At 51.8% G+C, this 22,838-nt stretch overlaps 1 protein-coding gene across 1 annotated transcript in view; it reads left to right on the forward strand.

Moving 5' to 3' along the window:
- The window catches only part of TRANK1 (tetratricopeptide repeat and ankyrin repeat containing 1), a 100,529-nt gene extending 81,842 nt beyond the window's left edge, over positions 1–18,687 (forward strand). Inside the window, exons 19-24 of the mRNA XM_045436633.1 lie at positions 3,720–3,823; positions 3,936–4,068; positions 9,200–9,345; positions 12,332–15,381; positions 16,483–16,581; positions 17,666–18,687. Coding sequence (XP_045292589.1) covers positions 3,720–3,823; positions 3,936–4,068; positions 9,200–9,345; positions 12,332–15,381; positions 16,483–16,581; positions 17,666–17,766 — 3,633 coding nt within the window. The 3' untranslated portion in view covers positions 17,767–18,687. The remainder of the gene's footprint in view (positions 1–3,719; positions 3,824–3,935; positions 4,069–9,199; positions 9,346–12,331; positions 15,382–16,482; positions 16,582–17,665) is intronic.
- Positions 18,688–22,838: the final 4,151 nt, after the last annotated feature.

Genomic DNA, 22,838 nt, shown 5'->3' on the forward strand with positions numbered 1-22,838 from the left:
AGCCTGGGGGGGACGTCTTTGAGACTGGGGACCTCATCGGGCCTCACAGGCAGGTTTTCCGCCACCCAGCTTATCACCAGGATGGGGCAAAGGTTATGGCTGTTGTGCTCCTTCTTCTGAAACATCAGGTCGCCCCGCGATGAAGTGAGCTTCCTGTCCTGCTTCTTCCCCAGTGCAAGGCTGACATCCCTTCCCTGTGGCCAAGTGCCAGCACGTACCGGTAGGAAGAGGGAGTGTCATGGCTTCTGCCCCACCCACAGACCCTTCTGTTAACTTTCTTTTCCTCCTGTGCTCTTTGTTTCCACTTGTTTTTGCTGTCATCCCACCGCGTTTTAAAATAGTAGCAGATTGGGGGCGCCTGGGTGGCTCAGTAGGTGGAGCGGCCAACTCTTGATTTCAGCGCCGGTCGTGATCTCATGAGCCAGTGAGATGGTGGACCACGCTGACAGGGCAGAGCCTGCTTGGGATTCTCTCTCTGCGCCCCTCCCCGTGTCTCTTTCTCCCGAAGGAAATAGTAAATAAACGTTAAAGGAAATAAAACAGTAACAGGTTGCTCACTCGTTTCTGAAACTGATCCGACACAGACCTGACTGCCTGTCTGGGGCTAGTGAGCATGGGTTAAGCTTTATCACCAGACTGAGTTGGCCAATTCTGGGCCACGAGCCGTGTTGCCAGGCGTGAGCAGCCTTCCTCCGGGCAATGTTATCGCTGCTGGTCCTTTTGAAATACTGAAGCCAGCGTGAGGAGCCCCATCCCTCTCTCACGGTCAGCATCCCTACACCTCACACGGTCTCAGGTGAGGCCCCAGGGCCTGTGTGTTTCCCGTGATGCGGTGGTAACGATGTCTCCACCTACAAGGCACAGACACCTTCAGCCCAACAAGCTCATCTTGGGCCCCATCTCTTTCCGTGTCTTCCCTGTGTCATCTGCAGCTTGTCAGGTGACATGATGACTGCAGCAGGTGGCTAAGCAGCCCATCCTCCCCAGCAGCAACCCAAGCAGGGCTGAGGGCAGGCACTTTTCTTCTCAGGGGTCTCTTTCTTTATCAGGAAGTCCCCCGTGGACTTCTTCTGACATCTCACTGCTCGGTACTAGGTCACGTGCCCACGCCTGGTGCAAGGGAGTCTGGGAGGGCAGTCCCATCCTGCGGTTTCAGCCCTTCATGGAAGGCAGGCTCTGCCAGGACGCACGGGAGGGAGCGGGGAGTGCTGTGGGCAGCTAACCCGCAGCTGAGTTCGGCTGTAGCTCCTGTAAGTCTCAGCCAGGCCACCCACGTCTGAACTCAGCAGCCAGTCGGCAAGCAGGTCGGCTTCTGGGGCTGAGTTGGCATTTGGCTCAGATGATGGGGGTGAATGGGGACACGGGCCCCTCATCCTCCAGCAGATGAGCCTGGGCTGAGCAGCATTCAGAGTAGAGAGGGAGGCAAACCATAAGAGACCCTTAAATACAGAGAACAAACTGAGGGTTGATGGGGTGGGGGCGGGGAAGAGGGGAAAATGGGTGATGGGCATTGAGGAGGGCACCTGTGGGGAGGAGCACTGGGTGTTGTGTGTAAGCGATGAATCACGGCAATCTATGTGTGTAACGCTGTATGTTAGCCAACTTGACAATAAATTACATTAAAAACAGAACGAAACAAAGAGTAGAGAAGCCCACGAGGCCCCCTGAAGCCTGGCCTTGGAGCTGGCCCTGTGTTACTTGGCTGTGTTGTGTTGGCCAGAGTAGGTCACAGCCCAGATCTGAAGGGAGGAGACATAGGCAGCAGTCTCGGGAAAAGCTGCAGAATTATACTGTGTGGACCGCTACCGGGAGCACTGAAGGACCGTCGCCACCTTGCGATCAGTCCCAAGGGGTGAATATGTAGGGTTTAGCTGCTACAAGTGGACAGAGCTCTGAAACTTTACCCACTGCCCATCTTTGTTACAACTTGGATGCTGTTATAAAACCAAGACTCTCTTTGGGGAGAGCAGCAGAGCGGGAGGAGAGGGGAAATATGGGCAGCAGGTATGGATATGAACTTGGAAAACTAGACGGTCTTTCCCTTTACTCCCTTCAGAACAGTGTTGGTGTAACCTATACGTGTCGCCCATGCATTTCCAAGTCTTTAGCCCTTTTTAAATTATTATTGTTATTATTAATGTTTATTTTATTTTTGAGAGAGAGAGAAGGCGAGCAAGCAGGAGAGGGGCAGAGAGAGAGGGAGGCACAGAATCTGAAGCGGGCTCCAGGCTCCGAGCTGTCAGCACAGAGCCCGACGCGGGGCTCGAACTCACGAACCATAAGACATGACCTGAGCTGAAGTTGGAGCTTAACTGACTGAGCCACCCAGGCGCCCCTCCAGTTCTTTAGCCCTTTAAAAAGACCTTTTGAACGTTCGAATCTAAAATCTTTTTATGGGAGCTGGCACCGATGAGAACGCTATAAAAAGCTTTCTCCTCACCTGATTTTGTTTCGGCTCCGCTGAAGGACTTCAGGACCCAGGTTGTTTATTGCGTTTTTGGCTGCATGTCAGTGAATGTTCCAGAACCACCGTATTAATGGCAACCACTAGAGGTTCATTCATTCGATAAGTTCCTGTTGAACTACTGGCCAAACATTGCGTTTAGGTTGCAGGGATACGATGGTGAGCAGGACACACACGGAAGGGCGCACGGCTCCTCCTGCTTCAGGTGTCACAGATGAGAGGTGAGCCGCCCTTAGGACCAGCTGTCCTGGGCAGGTTGGCCAGGAAGGATGCTCCAAGTGGGAGCCTTGAGCTGAGTCCTATGGGCAGAATGAAGTTAACTGGGCAGAGAAGGAACGGGAGAGCGTCTCAGTTAGAAGGAGCAGCGTGTGCAAAGGCCGGGTGGTTGCCAGGAGTGTGGCACAGGTCATTGGAATGCAAGGAGGCCCATGAGGCTGGGGAGGCTGAAGCAAAGAGCCTGAGGGGACAAGATGTTGTCCCATCTACTTAATCCTTCCCTCGCCCACGCTGAGACCTAATCTTTACCTGCTGGACCAAACCTGACTTTTTGCCCTGTAGCCTGTGCGCTGAGACGTGGCGTCGGCATTCCCGTTTTAGAAAAGCAGCTTTCTGCAGGCCGGGATGGGGGTCCAGGCCACTCTCCTGTGATGCTTTTATGCCCACCTTCTACGTGCTCAACACAGAGGCGCATGACCCAGGGATCTGGCCAGTTATCTTTCAGAAGATCCCCGTCTCTCTCCCCATCCCTACCCCCCTTTCTGTGTTCGCGGCTCTTCCACCAACACTCCCAGTTAGCTATTGTGGATCCGGACTAGAAAAAAACCTGTGTGGGTGCCTTTGGGCCAACGCTCCGTGTCTCTGACCTGAGGTTGCTAGTGCATACGACGAGAAGGATGAAGCTTCTCACACGTGGCTTTTGGAAGGTTAAGTGAGGGTGTTACTTACGGCGGCCTGTAAAACGAGGTCCTGAATCCCTTTTCCATGGATTCTGGGCATTTCCAAAAGGAACCTTTGAATGGGAAGGGTTCACCGGTAACGTTACTGGGCTTTGTCCCGTGAGGTCGTTTTCTTTAGCTCATCGGCACGTTCCGGCTCCTCCCCTCAGGCTGGGCCGGGGTGAGACTCACTCCCTTGTCGGTGCACGCACGGGCGTGTGCGTGTGTGTGTGTGTGCGCGCGCGTGCGTGCGCTTAACCCTCGTTCCGTACGTCACCTCCAGTTCCTTGTTGGGAATCAAAGCCTTCCGCCCGTTCCAGGTGGCAGCCAAGTGTTACCAGAAAGGAGGTGCGTTTGAGAAGGAGAAGCTGGCCCTGGCCCACAACACCGCCCTGAACATGAAATCCAAGAAAGTCAGCCCCAAGTAAGAGTCCCCGGGGGGTCATCTCGGGGCTGCTCTGGTGGGAGCCGCGGGTGAAACCTAGCGGGGGCTCCGTCGCCGGTCCGCGGGCACTCTGTTTTGTCTCCTCCTCCAGGGAGAAGCAGGTGGAGTTCTTGGGACTGGCCAAGACCTATCTGGAGTGCAACGAGCCAAAGCTGTCCCTCAAGTGCCTGAGCTGCGCCAAGGAGTTCCAGCTGTCCGCCCAGCTGTGCGAGAGGCTGGGGAAGGTGAGGCCCAGCCTGCGCCGTCGCCGGGAGAACCGGGCCGCCCTGGAGCCGACGCCCTCAGCCCCCGCTTGCGTCAGGGAGGGGCCCCGGGCCTCCAAAGAGGGACACGGCAGCCCCGAGGACTGCAGGGCAGTTGTTTTCTCCACGCGCCCGAGCGTTTCCACGGCTCCAAAGATGTGCGCGCGTGTCCACGTCTGTGTGAAGGTTTGCGATCCGGCGTCAATCACAGAGGGGCCGAGGGTTCAAATCAAAGGGCCGATGGGCTTCGGCATCGTCCTGCCTTCCTGTCCTCCCTGTCCGGGCCGGAGTCTGCCTGCGGCGATGGCCTGGCACGACATGGCGGCTTTCCCGTGTTCTGGGTCACTGCTCTAGTTGCCAACCAATCTGGCTATTTAATTTATAATTTAAGTTAATTAAAATGTCAAAAAATAAGAAATTCAGTTCCTCGGTCCCACTAGCCACGTTTCAAGTGCGCATTGCTACGAGAACACTTCCATCATCTCGGAGAGCTCTGTCGGGCAGAGCTAATGGTCTAGAGCATAGCTACTCACCGAGTGGTCAGCAGGCTGGTGGGCGGGCCACGCAATTTCACGTGTCTGCACCAAGATTAACACCAAAGGTGAAAGTGACCAGTGAGAGACTGTCAGGGCAGTTCGGCACTGCCGTGACATCCAAGTGGTGATGATTGTTTTGGCGATTCCTTTTTCTCCTCGAGACAGAATTGGCACGGAAAACTGTATCAGTTGTAGATGCATGACGTAATGATTCGATACATGTGCGTGCTGCGAGGCGATGCCCCCAGTAGGTTGAGTTAACATCCATCACCGTACAAAGATTCTTTTCCCTCGCAATGAAACCTTTTAAGATCTGTTCTCGTAGCAGCTTTCAAGGGTGCGGTACGGCATTATCTGTACTCACACGGTTCACGTTCAGTGTATCCCTTGTGAGGGATGGGAGGGGTAGAGCGAGGTGGTTCGAGAAGCTTTGCTCTAGAATGCCCAGCTCGGGCTGCGGTATTCCCCCATGTAAAAGGCTTTCCAGTGGAAAGTGGGTTTCCACGCCTCTCGTCTCCCCGTGAAACCTAGTAGCTCCTGGATGTGCAGAGCATCCCGGGCATTGGATGGGGCAGGAGCGCACCTGCTGGGGACTTTGAAGTGTGACCCCCAAGTCAGTGTAAAGAACACGAGGCCCTCATGGTGCTGCCTGCCCGGCCCCACATTTATTAGGGTGTGCGACCTGTTAGGGTGTGGGAGACGGGGATGGGATAGGGATTCCCCTCTGGGTGGGAGTTTGGGTCCTAAGATTCCGGGAACTGGCGTAGCTTCTAACCTTTCCACGTTCCTTAGCTACCAAATCCTCAATGCCCTGTGTCGCCACCTTGGACCTACTCGCTGACAACTACAGGGAACCAGCCTAAGCCTTTGCTTCCCGTTTTTGCCCAGCAGTGCCCGCCTTGACTGAGTCAGAGACCTCTTCCTTATTGACTCACTTTGCCCACGGCCCCACCCCCACCCCCAGCCTGGAGAGCTCTTCCTCTGAGAGTAGGGGGCTCAGGGACCAGGAGGCCATAAGTACAGCCTGTGCTCCCTCCTCCGGGACTTCAGCACCTTCAGGATGTGGAGGCCACCCCGCTCCCCTTCCGCGGCTTTGGCCACCGGTGGCAGCCTCGTCTGCTTCCTCTCCCCAGTACATTCTAGCAGCTCCAAGCCCCAGCCAGGGAAGGGTCTGGTCCCAGCCCTCTCCCTGGAAGGGTGTGCAGCCCTCAGCCAGCCTCAGGCCTCACGTGGTCATCCTGCCACACTAACCGGCACGATTCACGTTGACCAGCTGGGCAGCAGCCTTTGTCAGTATCCTTAGACCAAATTGCCCCCCTGTTCCCAGCCCCTAAATGTGTGTCACCCCTGCCAAGAAGTGTTTTTGAGGGGACCCCGGGAATGCAAGACCGTTTTGCAGGGATTCCTCTGCCTCATCCGCTTCTTGCCTCTTTCCTGAGAGCGACATGGGCTCCCTCGGAAACCTCTCAAGACCCCTGCTCTGGACGGCGGGTGGGAGCCCTCCGCTCAGGGAGCAGAGCTGGTGGAGGAGGGAGCTGCTGCATAGAACCAGCCCTCTGCTCTCTCTCCGGTTGGGCACACGCTTGGCACCTGGCAGGGCCTGCCTTCACACTGGGGGGTTTTCCTTCAGAGTAATCAGCGTTGTCAGGGGAAGAAAGAGGTGGGGTGGTAGGTAATCCGGTTATGGGGTTTTATTCATGTGGCCGAGATGGGTCTAGATGCTCCCGGCTCTATGAGGTCTCGGGACTTAGAAGAACCTCACACCCGAATCTTTCCTTGTTTTTTATGTTTAGTTATTTCCTGAGAGAGAGAGAGACAGAGTGCAAGCAGGGGAGGGGCAGAGAGAGAGGGGGAGACACAGAATCGGAGGCAGGCTTCAGGCTCCGAGCTGTCAGCACAGAGCCCGATGCGGGGCTCGAACCCACAAACCGTGAGATCATGACCTGAGCCAAGGTTGGACGCTTCACTGACTGAGCCATCCAGATACCCCTCATACCTGAATCTTCTTTGAATTTTGGCCCTTGGTGTAGATGGTCTAGATAAATAAAAGCCAACTATGGGGCGCCTGGGTGGCGCAGTCGGTTAAGCGTCCGACTTCAGCCAGGTCACGATCTCGCGGTCCGTGAGTTCGAGCCCCGCGTCGGGCTCTGGGCTGATGGCTCAGAGCCTGGAGCCTGTTTCCGATTCTGTGTCTCCCTCTCTCTCTGCCCCTCCCCCGTTCATGCTCTGTCTCTCTCTGTCCCAAAAATAAATAAACGTTGAAAAAAAATAAAAAAAATAAATAAAAAAAATAAATAAAATAAAAGCCAACTAAAATTTACTGGAGGGACTGGAATATATTTTGTCTTATTTCATTTTGGTTTTGTTTTCTCTTTGGACCTCAGGTGCAGTAAGTAGAATTATGAAATGAACTATTCGACAAACAGATGGGCCCGGGCTGTGTGCCGGGCACTGTGGGTGCTCAGTGGCCGGTAGGCGACAATACAGGGGCCTCTGCCTTGACAGAGCTTCCGTTCCTAGTGTGGGAGAGGGACGGCGGACAAGCCAGTAGCATAGAAGATGCCAGTGGTGATGAGGCTGGGTGAGGGGAGAGGGGTGTCAGGTGTTGCTGTTTTGGGCAGGGGGCGGGCAGGGAGCTGTCTTGTGAGCAGAGACGGTGCGAACACCTGGAGGGCATCGTGGGCCAAGCGTCCTTGCAGGCAACAGCCCCCGAGGTGTGAGGTGTGAGGTGTGAGGTGGGCGAGCTTGAAGAACAGCAAGGAAGCTGGTTGGGCCAGAGCAGAGTGAGTGGGGTAGAAGTGGCAAAACGAGCAAGAGAGGGCGGCAGGAGCAAGTCACGTAGGGCCTCCAAGTCCGTGGTAGGGACTGGATTTTGTTGACGCGTGACAGGGAGCCAGTGGAAGGTTCTGATGGCAGGAGCCACATGGAGCTCATTGTTTGGAGGCTCTGCGGGGGGTCTGTAGGCAACAAGAGTAGAAGCAGACAGGCCAGTGGATGTGATTTGGGTTGCCATGATGGCGGTGAGGTGCCGGGAAGGGGAATTGCGGAAACGTCGCGAGAGCCAAGCACAAAGGATTAACCAAAGGGCTGGATGGAAGTGTGGGGGGAAGAGCAGGATATAATCTTCTGTTCGCGCAACCCCACTGTTGGTTTTTGTTTGTTCATCCTCTTCCTCTTCGTGGCCAGTCTCCGGTCCCATTCTCTCGTCACTGGCAGCCATTCCAGTGAATTTAACATGTCATCCCCATATGCATGCCTAACTGAATAACAAATTCTAGTATTTTCTATACATGTATGTTTTGAGCTTTTGTAAATAGCATATTGTTCTGGTTTTCACTCTTTCCACCCCGTGCTATAGTGTTGAGGTCCGGCCAGGTTTGTGACCCCTGATAGTATTCCAGAATGGGCATCCACTGTATTTGACTTTTCCATTTCCCTATCGGTGAACGTCCAAGTTGCCACCAACTCCCAGCTGCCACACACAGTACTATGTGGCACGGCACATCTCCTGCCAGTCCTGGGTACTGCTGGAAATGGGCTTGCTGGCCCTAGGGTATGCATATGCTTAATTTCCCTAAGCGAAAGTGGAAGCCACTTTGCTTTCTAGAACAGCCATACCACTCTGTGCAGGACGGTTCCACGTGCCCCAGGTTCTTGACCACATTCAATGGGCTCTGGTTTTCTAATTTTTGCCAATTTCATGGATGTATCTCACTGTGGTTTTAATTGACGTTTCTCTATCAGTGAGCTGGAGCATCTTCATTGATTTGTTAGCCATTCAAGTTTCCCCCACTGTGACCTGCCTGTTTGTATCCTTTGCCTAGTTTTCTGTTGTGATTTCAGGAAAGTCTTTTTCTTGTGGTCGAAAGAATCCATTTTATGTTCTAGATCTGTCTGGTCAAATATGATAGCCATTAGCCACATGTGGAAATTAAAGTTAAAATGAATGGAAATGGAATGAAATGAAAAATTCAGTTCCTCAGTTACGCTACCCACATTCCATGTGCTCACTCTTCACACGTGCTTAGTGGCTACCATATTGGCTAGCATAGCTGTAGAATATTTCCATCTTCACTGCAAGGTCCGTTTGGTGGCGCTGGTCTAGATGTTCATGTTTGCCCTCTCTCTGTTAACTTTATTTCACATACCCTTTATTCAGCAGTTTTGAGTCCATCAAAGGAAGTTTATGTGTTTTGGGTTTTATTGAAGACTTTCTTTAACCTCAAGGTCACAAAGATATTCTCCTACGTTTTCGTCCAATAGCTTTCACATTGAGGTCTTTATCCTATCCGAAGGTTAATTTTGTATATGGTGTGAGGTTGGGATATAACTTTATTTTTCTCTCTATAAATAATTCTATACAATAGATAATATGTATAATACAATATGTATTGGATTTTATATATCATTTTTATGTAATTTTGTATAAGGAAATCGTTTTCCTAATATCGCCTATGTCTTAGCATTTCTCACTGGGTCCTAACAAATAGCAGACATATTGTTCGTGGTATTGGCTCATTTTTAAGATCAAAAGTTATGCTATGAATACCCTAAGAGTGTATTTTGCTCTGTCCTAGATAAAAGATGCGGCCTATTTCTATAAGCGAAGCCAGTGCTACAAAGATGCTTTCAGATGCTTTGAGCAGATCCAGGAATTCGATCTAGCACTCAAAATGTACTGCGAACAGGAGCTTTTTGAAGAAGCTGCTATTGCAGCCGAAAAGTAGGTGGTTTTATTCTCTCCCTTCCCCCACCCCGCTCCCTCCCTCCCGCTGCTCTCTGGGGGCAGCCTGCCTTGGAGGGTGTTGTTCTGCTCTTCTGAAGCGGCCTGCCCGTGTCGCCCTCCTTCCACTCGAGTGGTGGCCTCGGTGCTGGGTCAAGAGCTCCTTGAAAGCAAGAACCAAGCCTAAAGGATTAACCGAGGAGCTGAATGGGAAGTGTGGGAGGAAAAAGAGTGGAATGTAATCTCCAGTTCCCAGCAGAGTCACCATTGGTTTTAGTTTGTTCATCCTCTTCCTCGTCACGGCCGGTGTCCGTTCCCACTCTCTCATCGGCAGCCATTCCAGTGCCTTTAACATACACGCTCTTAATATATTCACATTTAATATATTCTACTCTCTTTATAAGCTTTGACACAGTGTCATGAGAAGAGGCAGAAGATGATGAAGGGTTTGTTACAAGTGTGTATATAAGACACATGGCAATTTTGTGCTTAATGATGGTTCTGTCCCCTACCCTTACCTGCTGAGGTAGCAATTTCGCTGAACGGACGGATGAAGGGAAGTGCACTAGTGGGCAGCCAGGCCTTTGCTTCACCGTGATCTATGGGCAGACCCTCAGCCATGCAATCATACATATGTGTACGAAATGTATGTTCACATACCCTCATAAGCTTCACACATGACCCACTGGAGGCCTTCTCGAGCCTTTATCTAGCTCATATTCCAAAGATGATGTCGAGATGGGCAGGGCTAATGGTTGACAAGGAATACAGAAACGGCATGTTACTGGTGCCCCGAAGAGCTCTTCTTGGTGGTATGGGGCAGCTAGAATGACAGAGACCGCTATTCTGTCTTTCTGTGTGAGTCTACTCTCAGCTCCTGGAGAAGCAGGGTGTGGGTTGGTTCTACATTTTCTTTGCTTTCTACCAAATTCTGCATGTGACAAAACGAACGTAACGGACCCAGGCATTCAAACTTCAGGTTTTGGGGAAGTTAGCTTTTGTTAAAGTATAATATGTAGTCAAAAAGGTGCACCTAATTCTCAAAAAATAGATCTGCTTGTGCAACCAGCACCTCGATAAAGGTGCCCAGTACCTCGAGTTGTAGTTTTGGAAATGGAAAAGTAGGTGTTCTGTGCCATGGCTGGTAAAGTGAGCATATTCCTTCGTGAGGGTCTTTGGTACCCTTACGTTTATGATCTACGCAACAGGTATGTAGTAGTCCGTTTAGGCAACCAGAACGAAATGCCATGGATTGAGGGGCTTAAACAACAGAAATTTATTTTCTCCTAGTTTTGGAGGCTAGAAGTCCAAGATCAAGGCTCCGGCCGGTTGGGCTATTGCTGAGAGCTCTTTCCCTGGCTTACAGATGGCTACCTTCTCACTGTGTCCTCAGGTGGCCTTTCCCTGGCACTTCCACGTGGAGAGAGACTGCAAAAGACAGGTCATTCTCTGGTGTCTTCTTATAAGGACACTAATCCTGTTGGATCAGATCTCCACCTTTGTGACCTCATTTAACCGTAGTCTACTTCCTTTAGAGATCCCATCTCGAAATCCAACCACACTGGGGATTGGGCTCGAATGTATGAATTTCAGGCGACACAAACTATCACTCCATAAAAGGGTGCCAGCTGTGACATTTGTTGGGCACATAGTTACCAGGGTGCTATGCAGTCGTGATACGAGTAACTGACCAGACCAATTCCCTTTTGAAGTCATATGACAAAACTGACTGAGAGGTTGTTGTTTTTTTAAAGTTTTAATTAGTTATTTAAACTTCTGCTCTCAGGTTTTCAGCAGAGCATTGAATCGTCACAGATTTTCCCCAGAAACATATTTTTTCTCTCATTATTCTTTTTCAGCTCGATTGAGGTATACAGCTGAGAGTTCCTATGTGTTGAGTTGAGATCTAAGTGTAATCTGAATATTAACTGGAAACTCACGTTAGATCTGTCCGAGTGTCCTTTGAGCACCGTGCATATTGAGTGTAGAATTCAGTGGCTCACTGGCATGACCCAAAATACATTGTGGACCTTGTAAATTTGCAAAGGAAATACCCGGGGAGTTCTTTACACTTGCTGAAAGTACTCACTACTCCATTAGCCGAAGCTCACGTGTGAAGTATACTCCTTTTCTCCATCTGTATTTACAACCCTTCATGGGAGACCTCTCGTAGAAGAGGAAAAGCTAGCAAAGCAGATGTTTGTAGGATAACTCTGAGCCATCATAAGGAGCCTGGGCACTTCTCTGGTTGTGAGGAGACGGGTTTTGTCCTATCAGGGTTCAGAAGCACGCATGTTTTATTGGATTGTTCCAGTGCCTTGAAAATCGGTAGCGTGGGAGGTACTGACTTTGACCAGCAGAGTAAAGGGGAGCATTCGGAGCTTCGTTAATCTCACTCTTATCAACCACGCTCGTACCTGGCAGAAGAGAAAGATCAGAGGTTGAATGATGAGAGGAAGACTGATGTCGCTAATGTCACGCTGGCGTGTCATGCTCTGTCTTCACCCTTTCTCCTTAGTCCTGTTCCAACTCAGTGGGGTTGTCGGCCCAAAATGAGGATCGTGCTTTTATGAGAATTTAAGGGTTTCTTTTTTTTCTACAGGGATAATTTTGGTTATGCGTAATCGTTGCCCTTCAGGTTGACTTTCATTTATCTACTTAGGTTTCTTCTCAAAATTTTAGTTACTTTTATTTCTTTAAATTCTCAGGCTGACTTTCAAACCTAACTTCCATTTGCTTAGGTCGTCACGCCGTAACATTTCATGAATTGAACATACGAAAGCTTCGTTCCTTTGGAGAATAAAGAATTCGTTTTACCCCCGCGAAATGAAGCACTCGTAAAGATGCCGGATAAGTTTAGGCCCTGTTTTGTGATTTAGATCTACACGTGGGTGGGACTTGTGTCTGACTTGCTCTGTGCTGTATTCTGGAGGAGATTTTCTCCTGGGTGGTAATGAGCTGACATTTGGGTCGTCTGTCATTGCAGGTACGAAGAAATGCTGAGGGCCAAGACCCTTCCCATATCCAAGCTGTCTTATTCTGCCGGTCAGTTTTACCTGGAAGCCGCAGCAAAGTACCTGAATGCAAACAAGATCAAGGAGATGATGGCGGTCCTCTCGAAGCTGGACATAGAAGACCAGCTGGTGTTCCTGAAGTCTCGCAGACGGCTAGCGGAAGCTGCAGACCTGCTGAACGGGGAGGGTCGGAGAGAAGAGGCCGCCTTGCTGATGAAGCAACATGGCTGCCTGTTGGAGGCTGCCCAGCTGACTGCCGACAAGGACTTCCAGGCCTCGTGTCTGCTGGGGGCTGCCCGCCTCAATGTGGCCAGGGATTCGGACGTGGAACGTACCAAGGCCATTCTGAGAGAAGCTCTTGACCTCTGCTATGAAACCAACCAGTTGGCCGGCATTGCCGAGGCCCAGTTCCTTCAGGGGGTAATCCTGAGAGACTTTCAAAAGCTCAAGGACGCCTTCTTCAGGTTTGGCACACTCAATCACTCGGCGGGAGTGGTGGAGGCACTCTATGAAGCTGCCAGCCAGTGTGAGGTCGAGCCTGAGAAGGTCCTGGCCCTGGCTCCGGGGGGCTTGGAAGTCCTCCTCAATCTGGTCAGGGCCCTCAAAAGAGTGACCACCAATGCCGAGAAGGAGATGGTCAAGTCTTGCTTCGAGTTTTTTGGGATCTCTCAGGTGGATGCCAAGTATTGCCAGATAGCTCAGAACGACCCTGGACCCATATCAAGAATCATTCTTGACCTGGATGTGAACCTGAGAGAGAAGAAAACAAAAGACTGTTTCTTGGTAATGACCGACCAGGTGAAATTGGCCCTCAACAAACACCTTTTGAGCAGGCTGCGTCAGATCACGCAGAGCCTGCTTGGGAAGACCTACGCAGGCGTCTGCATGAGGTTTATCGTGGGCCTGAAATGTGAGGTCGAAAACTGTAAAGATTTCCACAGGCCCTTGCGGCGCTGTGAGGCCAAGTGTTTGGTTCAGTCAAAGATGCACTTGGTGGCAATCAGCGGGTTGCTTTTGGAAGCCAAGAAAGTATTCCCTAAAACCTTAGCAGAGGAACTCGAAGAAATCGATTACGTTTCGTCTGGCGATATGTACGGCCTTTGCAAATCCCTCCTGAACGTCCTCTTCCCTAAGCATTTCCACCAGAGAGTGTTGTCAGAAAACCCCACGGCCTGCAAAGAGATCCTCAAACCGAACTACAAATCCTTTCGGTTGTACAGGGCAGCTCTGAAAGAGTACGTCCGTCTTCTGTTTCAAAACGAGAGGGCGCGAAGCCGCCGGGAGTCTACAGACCTGTGGCTGAACGCCATGCAGGCGTTCCTGGTCTCCTCCAGCTATCCGGAGGAGTTCGAAAAGCTGCTCCGTCAGGAGGAGGACAACTACAACAGGGAACTCAAAGCTCTAGAGGCTGAGAAGGAGGAAAGGGGCAGGGGGAGGGGCGGCAAGGTGAAGGGAATAGAAGGAAAATTCGGCATGTTGGCGCCCAACAAGGACGATGACGGTGCCGAGAAGACCCACCTGTGCTTCATCCGGCTGCTGGAGAATTGCATCGACCAGTTCTACGTGTACAGGAACCCAGAAGACTACAAGAGGCTCTTTTTCCGTTTCATGAACGTCCTCGTCAAGAGGTGCAAGGAACCGCTCATCCCCAGCATTGGAAACACGGTGGCCCTGTTGGAGTTCCAGTTCGTCCACTGCGGGGTGGTCCTGGCCCGCCTGCGGAAGAAGGCCATCCTCCGCCTCCCCAAGAGCTACATCGCGCTCTTGCACTACTGGGAGTTCCTGGCCAGCAAGAAGGACAGGGAGCTCGGGGACGTGTTCTCCATCGTTCAGGAATACAAGCCCAAGGACGTGGCCAGAGCCATTCAGGATTTCCGGTTCCACCTCTCCTACCTCGTCAAGGTGCTGTGTGGCCAAGAGAATGGGAGCTTCAACGTCCTGCTCGACGCCTTCGGTGAGATAGACTGTGTGGTGTCCGGGGAGGCGGAGCGGACCCTGGTGCTGTGCTTGGTGATGCTGGTCAACGCCGAGGAGGTTCTACAGCCGTACTGCAAGCCTCTCCTGTGCGGCCACTTCCAGGAGATCCAGACGAGGCTGCAGCTGATGAGTAGGGACCGCCCCGACCGGGTGCCCGAGAGGCTCCTGAAGGCGGCGACGCGGGTGTTGATGGCGGGCAACGTGAAGTCGGTGGCTGAGGCGCTGCGGGACCTGCTCTTCGAGCGGGACGAAGAGTACCTGATGGACTGCTGCTGGCGGTGGGACAGCGCGCACGCCAAAGGGCCCGTGGTCCGCGGCCTCTACCACGAGGAGGTGAAACTGAGCCGCCTGCCCAGCGTGGAGCCCGCGGACTACGTTGCTGACCCCGAGTGTGAGATGGGTCAGGACGAGACGGACGAGCCGGCGTCAGAGGACCGAGACCCCGTCCTCGCCGCCATTCTTTCCCGGAAGCAGCGGAAGGCTTCCGTCCGGCGCAAGTTGAGGAGGGTGTGCCTGGTCGTGTCCTTGTGCATCAGCTGGAGGAGAAGGGTGAGCACCCAGGCGGAGTGCTTCCGAGAGGAGACCAGGGAGCCCGGGGCCGGGAACTTTAAGAAGGCCGACATCGACAGGACCCAGTGTGACCTGTGTGGGGTGAAGTTCAGCCGAGGTCCTGACGACTATTTCGGCCCCGGGAAGGCCCTTGAAGGAGCGGCTGCGGAGGCCGTGGCCCCTTCCACGGCCGAGCCGGGAGACGAGGAGGGTCCGGAGAAGAACAGCGAGTCTTACGAGCAGCACATCCGCCTGGAAAGCCATCAGAGGCAGCAGGTGGCCTACCAGAGGTACTTCGAATTTTTCCACGAGAAGGTGGACCCGGCCATCGATGAAGGCAAGCTGCTGGTGCAGGACATTGAGCAGAGCGTGTGGATCCGCAGTCACCTGGGCTCCAAAGAGCACAGCCACATGTTGCAGAGGAAGGTCCAGGAGAACATCAAGAAGGTCTCGGATACGGTGGAGGACCTCTACAGGCGGAAGGCCTGGGCTGGCGGTAAGGCGTCCCCAGAAGTTGGGGCCTGGGGGGGGTGGTGTCAGAACCCAGGCTTTGAGAACACATGTCAGATCAAGTCCTGGGAATGACAGAGCTTGGCGTTGGCAGAAATACAAGTGAGGGGCAGGTGTTCTCAAATCACGGCAAACCCCCAGTATTTGGACCACCCCACCCCACTGAAAACATGTGGTTATCTTGAGTCGGGATGGTTTCCCTGGCACCACACAGAAGAGAGGGCCTTGCTCACTAGTTCTGTGACGAGGACGTTGGGAGGGCGTTTCAAGTTCTGTGACAAGGACGTAGGGAGGGCGTTTAACGTCCCGAGGAAACTCTTTAAGCTTCCGATCTGTTCTCCAGTGACCATTTCTTGAGCACCTACTCTGTTCTGAACGTTTGACTAAGATCTGGGGCTGCATAGCTGGTCTCTTCCTTTTTAGGAGGGTTCTTAAACCGTACCCGGCGTGAGATCTTAACAGTAAGAATTCTTATGTGGCCTTTGAATCAGATTTCCTCTAACTTCCTTGTTCGCTATTTCCTAGCAACACTGAGTGCAAGCCGTGTTATGTACCATATAAGTGAAATTTCGTGTTTAAAACTCATTCTGTCATCCAGACACTCCAGTGTAAGGTTTAAGGACATTTTGATGTTTATTTATTTTGGGGAGGGACAGAGGCAGAGACCGAGCATGAGCCGGGAATGGCAGAGAGAGAGGGAGACACAGAATCCAAAGCAGGCTCCGAGCTCTGAGCTGTCAGCGCAGAGCCCCACACAGGGGTCGAACTCGTGAACTGCGGGATCATGGTCTGAGCCGAAGTCCGATGCTCAGCCGACTGTGGGTTTAATGACATGCTGAACGAGGTTCCCTGAAAGGTTTGCTGTTGGCAGTCTCTACCCGTCACACAGTGATGGCGTCAGGCTAGCATTTAGTTGCGGTTTACGTCTGAGGTGGCAGAAGGTGGCTGTGGGTCCTTATCCCGTCGTCCCCCTCAGAGGAAGCACACAGACGGCCCTTGGGAGGTAGGGGCTTTGGCTCTAGTACCGACTAGTCTGGTTCCTGCGGCAGCCCCTTCACTCAGAGCCCTTGTTCTTTGGTTCTTGTAGCAGAGGAGGTGATGGCTCATTTGGTCAACATGCTGATCCCGTCCGTCAGGGATGCGCGGGCGTGGCTGATGAAGGCAGAGCTCCACTTAAATGAGGAAGGTAAGGAGCCCTTTATCCCAGGGTGATGCTCTGGGTCTCGTGGCTCTTGGTTCTGCTGATTCCCAGGTCAACGCGAAGTGGGGTCACCTGTAACGTCCACTCACTGTCTAGGGTCATCTTCCCCCAGTGAGGCGAGTAACATCTGAGTTCCCCCCTCTGACCGAGGGCTCATGTTAGTTGCTTTTTCCCAAATCTCTTGTGCCGCTCATGGGCTCCTATCGATGACACCCAGTCACTCCTCATCTCAATACAGTGACTCCCAAGCGTAGACAAAGTATTGAAGAGCTGTCTTTTGGCAAACAGGGTCGCCTCTGTCAACCATTCATGTAAGCGCGTGAATATTTATTGAGGGCCTAGTATGTATCAGCGCTGTTTTGGCCGTGGGGATATAACGCCAACGCATTTGTGAGCAAAACAAAATCACTGGGAGACTTACACGCCCCTTCCTAGAGGGTTAAGGGCTTGTACGGAGTGAGTCAGGTTTCTCTCCTGACAGAACGATCTTGCCAACTTCTGTATCATCCCTCTTGCCCATCCCAACTGCCACCCCCTCTTGGCCAGACCTAATTTTTTCTTATTCCGTATATTTCATATGCCCCAGATTGCCCTTCTGTGGGTCCTCCTAATCCAGATGCTACTGGAAAATCTAGACCCCAGAGCTGGGGAAAACTAAAAGGGACTTGGCACAAATATCTGTGTCGGGGAAAAACATCCTTAGAATATATTCCCTGCCAGGACCATGATTTTTGCGATTGTTTCAAAAGGGAGATGACTGGTATACCAACTCAAGTTTGTGGTTGAATTTGGGTTTTTGTTTGATTTCTTTGCCATATAAAGGGTCTCTGAAATCGGAGCAGAGGCACCAGCCTGTACAAGAACTTAATTCTAGAGAAGGGTGTTTCCTTTGGCTCTGACCCAGGCTTTTTTGCCCTTTAATTTAAAACAATTACAGAGACATTAGGTTTTATTAGCACGTTCTGTTTTACAGTGGTGTGAAAAAAAAAAAAAAAAAAAAAAAAAAAAAACGACCATTCTGTGCTTTGTTCCCAGTGTTGTGTTTGTTTCTTTTTGGCTTTTGAAACAGGTATCGTCCAGGAAGATGATTACGAAAATGAAGCCGAGGACTTTGGTGAACTCCGTCCTCGAAGGCGTTCGCGGAAAGGTGGAAAGCCGAGAAAATACTAATGTCCGCTCAGCTGCTGCCTCCTAAGCCTTCAGAACATTCCATCCTGACTTAGAATTCCGAGTGCTGGGGCAGACGGGGGAAAAAGAATGTAAATTAGCTTAAAAGGGGGAGTCTAGCCATGCCTTTGATTTTTATTCTTGTTACAAGAGCTGCTTGTGCCCAGGGTCCACGTAGGCCCTCTGCTGGCCACTCCTTACCCCCAGGCCGCCCTCTGCTCATCTCCAAACCTGCTTACAGCAAGGGCCCTTCTGTTACGGCCTCTTGTCTCCGTGCAACTTTTCTGCCCTCCTTCTCCCCATTTTTGGTGACCATTTCCAGCTACCTGTGCGAATGACGGTGAGACTACCTCAGAATGTAGTCAAGGACTCCCCAGCGTCCTATGGGTGGGAGCCTCAGGACCTTTGCCCTAGAAGGCAAGCCGGGGGGGTGTTGTGGGGATTCCCAGCCTGCCTCTCCGAGGTGGTCCTAACTCTGCCTTGGCTATGGTGCAGACATTCCACAAGTGTTTGTATGTAGCCCTTTGTGTCTCACTTTCTTGGTTGAAGGAGGCTCTTCCTTTACCCCCAACCCCCACTGAGCCAGCGGCCATCCGTACGGTCCCATTCTGGAGGCCTTCGTGCCGCTCACGCTTCCTGCCCACCCTCTGCCCTGCCCCCCAGCTCAGCCTGTGTGCAAGCTCGGCTTACGTCGGTCCTTCCCTGATCTGTCCTCGCAGCAGAGCCAACTTCCCCCCCCCCCCCCCCCCGTGATGCTGCTGCGTTTGCTGCTTAGCGTTTTCTCTTTATCGTCTTTCTAAATGACTCTATTTCCTTGTTTCTAATTTTTATTCCAGGTGGTTTTTATAAATTTCACTTGCCGGAAAAAAAAAATCAACTCTTGCCGTATTATCACATTTTTATAAAGTGAAATCATTTCTCTTACGTGGAGCTGTCCGTTGACTTATTTCCGGTCTCCACTCAGTCAGGGGTGGATCCTGGGGCTGGTTCTCTCTGGCCAGCTGGTTGACGCCTTCTGCAGTGAAGACATCCGGGGACTCAGAGCTGGTTGCGGTGTCTTGAGGGCTTGCCTGTGTCTCCTGAGCGTTTAGGGTGTGGACTGTGGGAGTTTTGTCACTGCTGCCTATTGGGACTGCCCCCAACAAGAACATTGCCCCGGCGGGAGGCAGGAGACCCGGGGTCAAATCTTCTCCTGACCCCACCGAGCCGTGTAACCTGGGGTGGTCAGATCCCTGAGTGCCTAGATGTGGCACTTGAGTCCGTGGGGGCTCGGGGTCTGCTGTGGGACAGAGGCGGTGACGTGGAGAAACAGCAGTGATAGAAATGCATATCATGTGGGTGGCAGCTTCATTTACATAACCCAGTGGGGCCTCAGTTTCCCCTTTAGGGGAGTTGACTGGTCTCAGAGCCCTTTGTGCATGCCCTGATGCCCAGTGACTCTGTAACTTTTGTCATGGGTTCGGGCACCCTCCGGTCTTGGTCCTGGGATCTCAGGATTTGCTTGCGTTGGATGAGCAGGACAGCTGAGTCTCCGGAAACAAAGCGTCCTCTGTCCTCTGATCCTATGCCTCAAGGTCCAGGAGGCTCATGACTGGGCCAGATGAGCCTGCTACCTTCTGGGTCAACGCTGTCTGATAGAACTCCCTGGAGAGAACCACTGCCGAGAATCTATCTCCTCGACTCATAGGGGTCCTCGACTCACAGGGTTGCAGAGGCTGGGGAGAGAGGAATGGGATTCAGCAGTATGGTCAGCGATTTCCCCTGATGACCTCAATCCTCAGGCCCCACCCAGTCCAGGGGCTTTGGTGTCCCAGGCCTTGCCTGGAAGTCCGGGAAGGGGGTAGGTGTAAGGGGTCCCTAAGAGCACTCTCACATTCGGGAACGCTAGCAGGGCTCACGGGACTCAGCCAAAGCTATATGGAGCACCATCTGTAAAGGGAAAAGGTACATGGGCGGAGTCGAGGGGGATGTCAAGTGCAGGCCTCTGAGGGTCCTCTCCCGGTGAACTCACACAGGATACACTTAATTCCCCCACTGACAAGTGTGACGACACATGTGAATTGTTGCCGATCAAAAATTATTAGCGACGCAGTGCTCAGAGTTTTTAACGGGGGCTGCTCATGTAGGCGTCTTCTGCCTAGCACGTAGCAAAGTCCCAGAGTCTCAGACGGAAAGCAGGTGTTCCGCATGAACCACGGTGTACAAGCAGTGAGCGCTGTGAGGTGCGGTTATCGGTTTTGACGACGGCAGGAACCTTCCAGAAATTCCAGTTCCCAGACGCCAGCCAAGGGGCAGCTTTCCGAGCAGGCCTTTCAAAAGCTAACAGACCTACTGTGTTAACTCTCTTCCGCCTCAGGGGTTCCCCCAGGCTGGAGCCCTGTCGTGATCACCCCCACCCCCAGCTTGCCTTGTGGTCCTTCCCCCCCACTGTGTACCTCGCTGCTGGACAGGCGTGGACATAGCTAGTGTCTACCTCCCCAGTCAAGAGGGTGGATTCTCAGGGACAGATGACCTTCCAAAAACCCATCACGAACAATCAGCTGTTTTCCTAACGGCCTCAGACGTGGATCCCACTTCTTTGCAGTCAGCATTAACCATTGAGGGTGGTGTTTGGGGCCCTTGAGGATGGTTGGGGGAAGGGAAGGGGCTGGATGGCTCCTACCAACATGTACATGCTTTGGCCTGACTGTTCTTGGCCGAGAGCCCTTGTTCGCCTCAAATTCTCTCTGGGGACAAAGGGCCAGTCTTGTAATGACTGGAGGAAGGAAGGACGCTGAGGGTCCCTCTTCCTCACAGCCGGCTGCACGTGTATGCCAGTGGGATGGGGTTCAGCTAGGACGGGAAGCACGGGACCAAGGCAGATCTGCGTGGCCTCTCAGGTTTCTAGAAGAGCCTCTTTTCTTACTGGATTATCATCAGCACAGGCCATATGACACTCTCACCGAAACACCTGAGTGGGTGAAGCGCGTTCTTCTCTGACCGTCTATTTGAACAAGTATTCGTCCACGGCATCCCTCCGTCTCGATTTCTAAAAATACCTTTACTGTTTCCTATGACGGCAAATATAATCCAAACTATTTTTAAAAATCCAGCTCTTACGGAGTACTCAGTCACCAGCACCACCAATTTGGAATTAAATTTGTATTTATTTTTCCAAAAGTGGATTGAACCATACGGCCTCCACTTCAGCTTGAGTTTTCAGTGAGCCATTGGTGTTTGCCATTTTTCCATGCCAGCACATTTCGCTCTTTTTAAAAACGGGACCATATTCATGGTCTTTAGCCACGCCCCCAGCTGAATACGTGAGTTCCTTCCAATTTTACACCGTCCCAGATGCTCCTGGACACTTGCTGTAACGCTTCTCTGATTTAAATCCCTAAAAGTAGGAATGCTGGTAATAAACATACAACTGAATATGATGCGGCCCTAAAAAGGAAGGAAATTCGGACACACGCTATGACACGGATGAACCTTGAGGACATTATTCTACGGGAAGTAAGCCAGTTGCAAAAAGACAAATACCACACTAATCCACTTACATGCATCACCTAGCGTGCTTAAAATCGTGGAGAGAGAAAGTGGAATGGTGGTTGTCAGACGCTGGGGGGAGGGGAAATAGGGAGGTGTTGTTCAATGGGTAGAGAGTTTCAGTAAGATAAAGTTCTGGAGACCGATTGCACAATGTGAATGTACTTAATGCTGTTGGGTTGCACGCACAAAAGTTGAAGGTAGTAAATTGTATATTACGTGCATTTTGCCACAATTAAAATAATAATCTAATAATAATAATAAATAATTTTTTAAATCCCCTCAAACAAAAAGTGGGAATGTCAAGTTCAAAGGTGATTCCAGTTTTAATTTTAATAATGTTGGCGAAGTGCCTCCAGAGGGGCTCCCACCGCAGGGTGTGAGAGATCGCTTCTCCCACAGCCTCTCCAACATGGGCATTGCCGATCTGTTCTCCATCGTGATTTGGTCATGGCAAATGGGGACAGAGAGAGGGCAGAAGCTGACACTTAACTTGAAGTGTAATGAAAGAACGTTCTTCTGTTCAGCCCATCTAGACACTTGAGTGGCCACAAAGTGAATTTGGGTTACAGTGTTCTTCAGGGTAAGTGTAGATCTCTGTGGATGCCTCCGGAAACTCCAGACTTATTCTAGCTCTTCCCCATCCCATCCCACTCCCTAACCTTAAAACCATGACTCCAAATATCACGGACTGGCCTACATAGTTCCCTGAAACAGCTGTCCTGCAGAATCACTAAAACTTGGGTTAAAAATAGCCTCGGTCTCTAAAAGAAGGTTGAGTCCCTGGAAACAAAGCCCTCTTAGAAATGTCCCCACCTCCGTAAAGGGCACACAAAAGCTGCCCCAGCTCTTTCCCCAGAGCTGGTCTCTACTCGTGACTACCCCTCCCTGCGCTGGAAACAGATTGTTGCCTGAAATCTTTTCCCGTTCTTGGTCCATCGATGGAAGAAAAGCAGGGAATGAGGGAGTATAATGCAATTACAAACAAGCTACAAGCTCGTGTCCTTATTTCCATTTTATAAATGCCCAAATGGGCTCAGAGGCTTTAAAGAGCATGTCTGAATTCCCATAACTAGTATAAGGAGCCAAATTTCAATCTTACGTCTCACTTCAAAGATACAGCGGTGACAGTACCCTGCTTCCCAAGGGCAACCCCTCCCCCCAAGAGGTCCTATCAGTCATTCGGGTCGCAGCACCACTGAGGAGGGCCAGATGACGTGTCAGGCAGAGAACAGAGAATTCTGCAGCACCAGGAGACGTTTCTAGACAACAACCCACCTAAAGAACGCCCGGTACCTTGCTGATGGCTTCTCCCTCCCCCTTAGCAAGTGGGGCGACACATTTTCCCGGATGGTGGGTGGGAGTGAGGATCAGCTATCTCCTGTTGTTGGCAGACCCAGCTTCTCTGCTGTGGGAAGGACTGAAAGTTTATCGGGTTAAACGGGGAGGCCTCCCATGAGCTCTTAACCCCTGTGCTGTTACAGAAGTTGCCAGGTGGGGAGACGGCCTCTGGCCGGCCATCCGACTTTGCGCTCTGTGGTCAGGAT

The sequence above is a fragment of the Leopardus geoffroyi genome, chromosome C2 (genome assembly GCF_018350155.1).
Source record: "Leopardus geoffroyi isolate Oge1 chromosome C2, O.geoffroyi_Oge1_pat1.0, whole genome shotgun sequence".
NCBI lineage: Eukaryota > Metazoa > Chordata > Mammalia > Carnivora > Felidae > Leopardus > Leopardus geoffroyi.